The sequence below is a fragment of the Eumetopias jubatus genome, unplaced genomic scaffold (assembly GCF_037043125.1).
Source record: "Eumetopias jubatus isolate StellerSeaLion01/CBP00866 unplaced genomic scaffold, mEumJub1_p1.0 scaffold_1, whole genome shotgun sequence".
In the NCBI taxonomy this organism is placed as follows: Eukaryota; Metazoa; Chordata; class Mammalia; order Carnivora; family Otariidae; genus Eumetopias; species Eumetopias jubatus.
The window spans coordinates 191,854,600-191,864,146 of record NW_028274807.1 but is presented as its reverse complement, the minus strand read 5'-3'; the positions used below and the strand labels follow the sequence as shown (position 1 = coordinate 191,864,146).

Below are 9,547 nucleotides of genomic sequence, written 5' to 3'. Positions count from 1 at the left end.
CTGACCGCTCCGCCCAGGCTGCGCCCCGCGGAGCTCCTCCGGCTTCTTGGCCCTCTGGCCTGCCGCCCGCGCCGCCGTTAGGGGGCGCCCGCGCTCGTGGCGCCGCGGCTCTGCTGGGAAGGCGCCGCCCGCGCCGGGCGGCAGGAGCCGCAACTCCGGGCGCGGGCTCAGTCGTCCGCTCTGCCGCCGCCGCCGCCGCCGTCGCCGCCGCCGCCGCTGGGCGCAGGCTCGCTCGTCCTCGCGCTCCCGCTCTCCGGCCGCCGGCGTCTCCCCGCCGGGCCGCCGCCGCCGCCGCCGCCGCGCAGTGAGTGGGGGCGGGCCCAGGGCTTGGGGGCCTGGGGCTCGGGAGGGCCAGGCACAAGGGGAAGCCGGCGCGGAGCGGCCGGGGTAGCGGGGTTAAGGAGAATCCGGGCGGTGGTGGGCCGCGCTGAGGGGACCGTGGGGAGCCGGCGCGGCGCGCTCCGGGGCAGGCACGAGCCGGCGGCGGGCTGCCGGCGGCCGAGAGGCCGGGCTGGGGCGGGTTCCGGGGCCCGCCCCACGGGGACGTGCGGCTTCGGCGGACCCGGGCTCGCGACACCGGGGCGCGCCCCCCGCCCGGGCCCGGAGCATCTCGTGTCCCACGCCAAGCCGGGTGGGGTGGGTGGGGGGACTTTGGCTACAGGGTAGTAGCGAAGCACGGCCCGGACGGGGACACCTCGAGTCTTGCTCAAAAATGATTGTTTTAGGGGGTGGCGCTTATTAGCCACCTTTTGCCCAAATTTAAAGGCTGTGACAGGGCTTCTGAGCTCTGCCTTGCATTTTCTGCCCTCAAAGACACACTGAGTGCAGCTGAGTTCTTTATGCTCAGATTTGTGTATCTTGGCATTTTTAATGGTTGATGTCAGAGGTGATAAATGACCATGGTAATGGGGAGCCCCTGAAGCACCTGCTGGGCTGACAGTTGTGGAGGTTGTGTCTGAGGGTGGGACGGAAGAAACGAAACAGAGCCTCCTTGGATATTCTGCTGAAGTTATCATGTTTCTGTTTAAGTATAGCTGCTCTGGAGCAAGTTGATAAATCCAATTTTAGGACTTGGTGATAGAAGAGGTTTGAGTGGCAAGCCAACGTGGGGTGACCTGGTTTGGCCAGGAAAGTTTGGGGTAGCCCAGGTATCTCTTACCGTTTCCCCTTGGCATATTTATTTTCTTCCTGTCACAAATGTCCAGGTGCGATCTCAGAATAGGAGAAAAGCTAGAGGACAGCATTTAGTACAGGCCCGAGCCCAAGATTGATGTTTTCAAATGAGCAAATGTGTGGCTAGGAAAAGGAACAATCTTCTTGTCTGCAGGGTTGTTAGTTTGAGAGAACTTGGTCTCTGGTTGAGAACTGTCAGTCCTTACTAATATTTCATTTTATGTAATACCGTAGATATTAAGGATTGAGTGATGAGGACTGCCATAGATGGCCATTCCTAAGATTTGTGTGATTGAAATTTTCATAAATCATATTTTACCCAAAGCATTCCTACATGAAGGAATCCTAGGGTGAATCCTTCTATGGATCCCTCAGTGTGTCTTGAATTTTGATATTTAGAGTCTATTTAAAACGGAACACGCGTATTTATTTGGATTTGGCTTTACCTTAGAGATAATCCTGAGTCATGCTTTAGAGAAGTTGCTTCTGTGATCAAGAGCTCAGATGTCTGGTGGTCCCTATACAAGCCGGCTGCTCCTCTTTACCTGTAATTCTGCCTTGTGGAGGTCTGGAGAAAGGAGGACCTGGGGAGATTGGAAGCAAATTAAGAGGTTTTTCTTCCATTTTTGTCTTGTTTCCATGCCAGGGCTCTAAATTACTTGTGTTCACACTCTCAAGTTTCTCAATTTACCACAGAAATTTTGTTTATGCTACTGCCATTAGTATTTTCACATTTGCTTAATACTTGCCAGTTTATAAATGGTTTTCTATTCATGATCTTGTTTATATTCTCCTTTTCTGCAAAGGAGCTGGGCTTAAAGAGGGATTTCCTCAGGGTCCCCTAATTAGGAAAGGAACGGAAGGGGGATACAGATCCTCACCAGTAACCAGTTCTCTTTTCCTCTGCACTGGCCTGCATGTGACTTCAGAACCCTAGTCCTGATCTGTTACCATGTAGGTCGGTTGTTGCCTTTGTGTTATGCCTAAATGGTATCATTATTTTTGGGAAGGTGGTATTATCCTATTTTATTTTGTAGAAACTGAGGGTAAGAGGAATCTTCTGATTTTGTGACTATTTGTGACAGCTCTTTAGCATTAAGGTCATTTTTTCAATCTAGACCTCCTTTCTTCTAGATTACATGGAGAGAGGAGAGAGAAAAAAATAATTTTAGTGAAAAACAATCTATTTCTGCGTTGGTATGGTTAAGGATACCCTAACACCATAATCATGTTCTCCTTGTGTGCCTGGCTACTAGGGTCAGCCTATATGTGAATGTTAACCCCAAAGATCCCTTTAGATGTCGCTGAACTAGTTACTATAAATAGTATTTCATTTTCAAACTGCCATGTTTCAAGAACTGAGGAATTTCGTACAAAAGGTCATTTTGAAGGTATGTATAAATGGAATTTATTGAGTCTTCTTTTCTGAATGCCAGACACAAAGATTTTAGGAGAATGGCATTTTACAAGAGCTACCTGGAAACTTTGAGAAGGCAGTAGTTACAGGTTTTTATTATTTATCCGAGTTTGGAGGTGTGTATTCTGATGGGTAAGCTGTTACATGGGAGTAGGACTTTTGCCTGGGAGAATGCTTAGTTTTAGTCTGTAGCAGAAGTGGTAAATCCAGAATATTTATGTAGAATTAGCTAATCATAACCAAAAGCTTGATTGTAGCTCTGCAGTGATGAGAATGGCCCCGGGTTCTTAGGTTATTCTTTAAGTTATTAACTTGTTGGATTGTGCATTTTTCAGATTTGCTACTTTAGAAAATTGTTAGCAATTTCTTTTAAGGCTTTTACAAATTCTTTAGTATGTGTTTTTCTTAGCTTAATTATCTGCTAACATTACACTGTCAGAATTTACACATTAGTTATAATTAAACCTTTGAAGCTTAAGTGTGGGTGAATCTTCAGTACTGCTTTATATTCTTTGGGAATGGTCAGCCACTTGTTTCCACAAGAATTTTATTTGCAGCAAAGGTCAGATATTTTCAGGTAGGACTGATTTTCAAGGGCTGGAAGCCTTTCTTTGAACTTTCTAATTGTTTGTGCTTGGTTGCATTCACTGCTGTTTAAAATGATCTTTAGTAAGGAGAGTCACTTGGAAGAAAAAAATTTTTCATTGTTAACCTCATAATCTCTATTCCTGGCAAATTTTCTGGAATATTAGATTTTTCTTTGTCTTCATCAAGTAAAACAGACCCATTTGATGCCCATTTTAAGATCTGCTGCTGCCTATCTTGTGGTCTTTTAACTTCTCATTAAGCCCTCCACTGGAGACTGTGCCAGAAGAGAGAGAAGATGAAAAGCAAATGAATCATTTTCTAATTGTTAGCAGCTCTGAAAAATGATTTGGTAGGAGAGATTGACACTATTCCGGAAATTCTTTTGTATTATGTTTTATTTCATTCATCTGTGTTGTCTCTGAGATGTTCCTAATAGTCATCAATTTAGAGGCTGATTATCCAGCTATTGGATGGCCAGGAATCTAACTGCTTTTTTGTTTCTTGCTGTATCTAAGCATTAAGCATCTCCACAGAGGATGTTTAGAAGTAAGTAGTAGGGATAAAATTTAAACTGATCAATACTGTTTTTTCCGCCTTAGAGCTCTTTAGTGAACAATTTGATTTTTTTTTTGGACAGTTTAGTCACTGTTACTGGAAGTGACTGACTAATAGTAACTTCATTTTATTTTGAGTATCTGTATCTTCTACACAAATGTAGGGAGGCTTTTGGGTGCTTTTTAAGAAACATGGGCTTATATAGATTCCCATAATTGCTTTCTTGAATTATTAAGCTTGAGGTTTCTTTACATCTTTATATCCGAACAGAACCTGGGCTTTTGCTGTGGAACAGATTCAAAGGCATCATCTAATTTTCTTTTTATGATTGTTCAAGAAGTTAGCTTGTTTTGGTTTAGCAGTAAAAAAGGGGTAAAAAGGATTAATAGTGGACAGACCTTGTGTAACAGCTGTAACATTGATGATGTCTGGTTTTTTCCTTTGTCTTTGGTCTCCCATTTCTCATTTAATCATTCGGATATTCATGGATTGGAGTTCTTTACTTCACTTAAGACAGAGGACACCAGCCTTCAGTCACTCTAGTGAGTAGGGTCTTGCTATTTTGCCTCAGGGGAATTTTTACAAACCCATTGTGACTGCTCACTTAGACTGAGTTACTATTAAATTTGTAAATAAAATCCACCTGCTGGGGGGTCTAAAGTCAGTCCTTTCAGTTTCTTATTTCTTGGATTCTGTGCTTTGAGTTTCCACCCAAAGGGGATTTATAGAAAGATCTAGACTAGGAGTCAGAAAATCCAAGTTCTTAATCAGTTACTTTCTAGCTGTAGGAACTTGAGCAAGTCATTTAATCTGCTGTTTCTCTATTTTGCATCTCTAAAATGGGGACAGTAATTCATGCATTGCTTATTGTATCAGGAATATTGTGGGAGGAAAAGGCCCATCTTTTTTTATTTAAATTGTTTCTTCACTTTGGAATCCCTCCTCTCAGGTTGTTCAAATATTCCTGCAGAGTTCTCCTGAACGAGCTCTTCCTGAAGTCGGCCCATTTGGAAATGTTCTTGCTTTTTCTTCCCGAAGGCCTCTGCTAGTCCATGCATTATGTAGCACTACTCTGTACAGTTGTTGCATGTTGCCTTTCTTCACAGATAGAAAGCTCCAAGAGGGCAAGGATTGTATCTTTCCTATTTCTGTGTTTCCACATTGCACATCACACCCCCCATCCCCACATACACACCAAGTTGACCTATAATAAATGTTGGTTGACTGAATTATTTTTGAGGCTGTCAGGAATGGGAACTTTGGGTGATAGGAAGATGCCAAAGATGAGCCTAGTATCAAAACTTTTGGATGACTGGCCTTTTAACTCACTCAGTTATTTATCTGTCCGTTGTATCAGTAACTGAATCAGATGCTCATAATATAAATTGGTAAAGCCTGTTTTCTTGGTTCTGTTTACCTCAAATACTGAGAAGCAAGTCAGAGGAATGAAAGGTTGTCACACACCCCCTGAATTTGACATTTGTTCCATTTCTCACCCTATAGCATGTGGAGGTCTATCTATATCCAGCTGCTGAGTATGGAGAATTAAACCTGACTGCACGTTGTCTGGTCCACATTTTAGCTTGTTTTCTTTGAAGAATGTGCAAGGTGGAAAAATAGATGCTTCAGGCTCTGATTTCAGCCCCTGCTGTGCTATGCAAATGTTCTCTACATGCCTGAGTGACCTTTTTGAGAAAGAGCCTTTGTGATCTTCTGTAGCCAGGGCCTGTTCTGGGAATAGTGTGCCAGATTTCTCTAAAAGTGGGAAAAGTAAATCTGTTCAAAGACCGTATAAAAACCCAGTGCTGTTCCTGGATAAATACCGGTAAGTTCATGTTTCTTACTGTCTATTGCCAGAGCTTTTGAAATTTGCTCTGCAGTTTGCCTTGCCGGTTGATTTGGAGAATGATACGTGTGAGAGGGGACTGACTAAAGCATTTCTGTAGCTGGGAAAGTGTTTAAGTGCTTTTGAATTGTAGATAAAAGTAAATTCAAACTGGCATCATTAGTATCTGGGTGTTTATCAGTGTCTTCAGGCTGGTTCTTCATAAGTGCCGGCTGAGTGACCTGCAACCAGATTTGTAAGGTTGTCCCAAATTGTGCTCTGATGATTTGGCATTTACATTGTTTTCTATTTGTTTTGATAATTGTACAGAATGAAATATATCATTATTAAAAGTATAAGTAGTGCTTTTTTTATGTTATAAAAGAAAACCGTTCTGATGTATTTCTCTTGGAAAGTGATCCTGGTGTCTTGGAGGTTTATGGCTTCCAATGCTTTTACTGAGATGTTTAGTTTCTATAGCTGAAATGGATAGAAAAGAGTTTTCTCTTTCTCCCTTTCCTTAAACCACCTTTTTGATAAGGATTATTACAGGTTTGCACCAGGATAAGGTTGTACAGTTAATGATAATGTTCTCCTGTAGAAATTGTAAAAATTGAATTTTCAGAGAGGATAGGTAGAATTTGAATGACTGGTTTACTTACTAGGCTCTTCTTCCTTCCCTAAGCATAGGATAATTTTTTTCTCTGAAGATTGTCAATCTCTTAGGTATGTGTGGACTGTCCTAGAGGAATGCTTTCTTCTCCAGATCTTTGCCCTGTAGCCGGTTTTGGCTGAGCAAAGATGAGTAGCTGTCTGTTCTGTTGGTCGGGAAAATCCTTCTTTGTTTTCATAGTTACATGCACTGTTACATGTCTTTTTCTTCTCCCCAAGTTTCCCTGGACCCTGGGCTCCTGAGACAGCAGCGCTGGAGCAGATGGATAATGGAGACTGGGGCTATATGGTGAGATGCTTTTGCAGATGCATTTTGAAGGCGGGCAAATAATTTGTGTGTATCTTTCCCCCTTCTTCTGTATTCTTAGGTATAGTATGTCTTATAAGAATGAAAATTATAAATTAGTACATTATCCTCCCCGCTTAATTAGTTTATTTTTTGGGTCTAGTTTGGTGTTTTTATGTAAGCAAAGTCAATATGAACTAAGTAACTTGTTATAATCACTTACTTGAGAGCATAATATTTTTTTGGTCTTTAAAGTATGTTGCTCTTAAAACTTCATAGAGTAGTGACTATTAAAATGGTCTAGTAGGTAATGGTACAGAGGATATTTGCTTGTGTTAGGGAAGTTAAAGGTTGAGAAGCCGCCACTTCTCCCACCTGTACGCTTTTTGAGTGTGCATGTCGTCTTATTTTCCTTTTCCTTTGGTAAGAAATATTTTACTTGTCTAGTACTAGAAGTCTCTCTGTCTTTATTTTTATTTTCTTAACATATAACTTCTAAAAGGGAAGGTATATTTATGGTATATTATTTAGAGAAGCTTTTCAAAATTAAAGGCCAGATTGCAACATTATTACAAAAGTGAATACATGATCGGATTATAAAATTTGAAAGCTGCTGTTAGCCTTTGGGTATATAAGATTGTGTTGACTATCTATGTATTCTAATTTAGTTTTTGGCACTGCTATTTTCATGGAGAAGTTATAAAGATTAGGTCTGCACAAATTTTTATTTTTAAAGTAAATTTTACGATTTGTTCCCCTTTTTGAGTGGGAAAAACAAAAGTATTGAAAATAGTTATCTTTATATTATCAAATCATTTTTATTCTATTTTGTGTTAAATTGAGTTAAGAAAAAAGGTCTCTCTTTTTTTAATCAGAAAAAACTTATGTGAGTATATTTTAGCTTGGCTTTTCTCTTCAATAGTGTACTCTGACCTAAAAATTTCTCTGTAGATACTGGGCCTGAAATTAAGTGGCTTTGGAAGTCATGCTCTCCTTTTTTAGTGTAAGGCTTTAATGAATTAGATTTATCCTTTTCTTATTGAAAGAAAATGTTAGATCCCTTCATCTGGGTAGGTTTATCATTGACAGTAAAGCCATTTTGTATTATAGGATTGCTAAATACATTATAGCCTGAAGGAATCTTTTGCCTTGCTTGTTGTTACCACTAATTTTCTTAATTTGTCAAAGTTAGGATTTAAGAAATTTCAGATGACTTACCATTTTTTAAAAATTTCAGATGACTGACCCAGTCACGTTAAATGTAGGTGGACACTTGTATACAACGTCTCTCACCACATTGACGCGTTACCCGGATTCCATGCTTGGAGCTATGTTTGGGGGGGACTTCCCCACAGCTCGAGACCCTCAAGGCAATTACTTCATTGATCGAGATGGACCTCTTTTCCGATATGTCCTCAACTTCTTAAGAACTTCAGAGTTGACCTTACCCCTGGATTTTAAGGAATTTGATCTGCTTCGGAAAGAAGCAGATTTTTATCAGATTGAGCCCTTGATTCAGTGTCTCAATGACCCTAAGCCTCTGTATCCTATGGATACTTTTGAAGAAGTTGTGGAATTATCTAGTACTCGGAAGCTTTCTAAGTACTCCAATCCAGTAGCTGTCATCATAACCCAATTAACCATCACCACCAAAGTCCATTCCTTACTAGAAGGTATCTCAAACTATTTCACGAAGTGGAATAAGCACATGATGGACACCAGAGATTGCCAGGTTTCCTTTACTTTCGGACCCTGTGATTATCACCAGGAAGTTTCTCTCCGGGTCCACCTGATGGAATACATTACAAAACAAGGTTTCACGATCCGCAACACCCGAGTGCATCACATGAGCGAGCGGGCCAACGAGAACACAGTGGAGCACAACTGGACTTTCTGTAGGCTGGCCCGGAAGACCGATGACTGATCTCGAAGCCTGGGAGAAGTTCCTGGAAACTGACTCTCCAGGACATGGAAGAGACTTTTTTTTTCTTTTTTTTTAAATCACAGTGTGGGATTTTTTTTTTTTTTTAATATTTGTATTTATTCGAAGGCATTGAGGACCAGAAGGAAGTTTTGTGCTTTAGCAGACTCCTCTATGTTTTGTTCCCTTTACCTTGAGTATGCATGTGCCTGTTCGGAGCCTCCAGATACCTTTTTTATAAAAAGAAGTATAAAAATCATTATGGTATATAATCTACTCTTAACAGAGCTTTTTTTATTACAGTGCTACAATGATTTCTGATTAAATGGTCCCTAACTCAACTAGAAGGCTAAAAATGCAGGAATGAAAGAATAAGCAGAGTACTCATGATGCCTTTGAGAAAAATCAAAACATCATGTAGGGTGACCTAGTTTCCAAACCAATAAGCAGTATTGTAATATTAAAGGAAAACTGTTCCAATCATTTAAAAGTACTTGTTAAGTACTGCTTTTTACAGTTATGACAACTGTTTCTTTCTATGCATATAAATCAAGCAACCAAATATCTGTAGCCATGGAAATGTCTGACTAGAAATATTTATATTGGATTCTGAATACAAAATGTCCCTGTGGTAGAACTCTTACTTCTTATGCCTGGTGCAGTATGATTCCCAAGTGTACTGTCTACCAGAAGAAAAAAACTAATAAAAAATGAAATATGAAAATTAGGTTTGTATTTGTTGATTATTGTTACTTAAAGGGGGAAATCATATTTCTTGCCTCAAGTATGCATTGTTTGGTGTATGTCCCAGTATATACTGCCTGTAGCACCTTTGTATTTGACTCAAGAGGACTCATTAGAACCTTAGGATGCAGTTTATAGAATCTCCTGTATTACTGGAGCAGGAATGGATGGAATTAATTGTTTTGTCTAAAAGAGTGCATATTTGAACAGTGAACATAGTTTGATATATTTTTTTCAAATAGGACTTAAGATTACAGATATTTTCTCAGTAAGCTACCAATTGTCAGCACTGAATATGACCCTTATTCTAGCTTTGTACTGAGCACAGGGACAAACTGCCTCTTCAGCCACTTTTTTTCTCACAAT

The 9,547-nt window shown here is 40.7% G+C and overlaps 1 protein-coding gene across 6 annotated transcripts; it reads left to right on the top strand.

Moving 5' to 3' along the window:
• The first annotated feature begins 248 nt into the window (after nt 1–248).
• On the top strand, nt 249–9,164 carry KCTD6 (potassium channel tetramerization domain containing 6). Of its 6 annotated transcripts, none has more exons than XM_028110458.2 (4): nt 674–2,564; nt 5,316–5,558; nt 6,450–6,519; nt 7,754–9,164. In XM_028110458.2, the coding sequence occupies exons 3-4, from the start codon at nt 6,493–6,495 to the stop codon at nt 8,438–8,440; spliced, it is 714 nt and encodes a 237-aa protein (XP_027966259.1). In that variant the 5' UTR covers nt 674–2,564; nt 5,316–5,558; nt 6,450–6,492; the 3' UTR covers nt 8,441–9,164. The 6 variants fall into 6 exon arrangements, with proteins under 6 accessions (XP_027966261.1, XP_027966259.1, XP_027966257.1 ...); XM_028110456.2 differs by having other exon boundaries at nt 5,237–5,558; XM_028110457.1 differs by lacking the exon at nt 674–2,564 and adding an exon at nt 4,188–4,275 and having other exon boundaries at nt 5,237–5,558.
• Nucleotides 9,165–9,547: the final 383 nt, after the last annotated feature.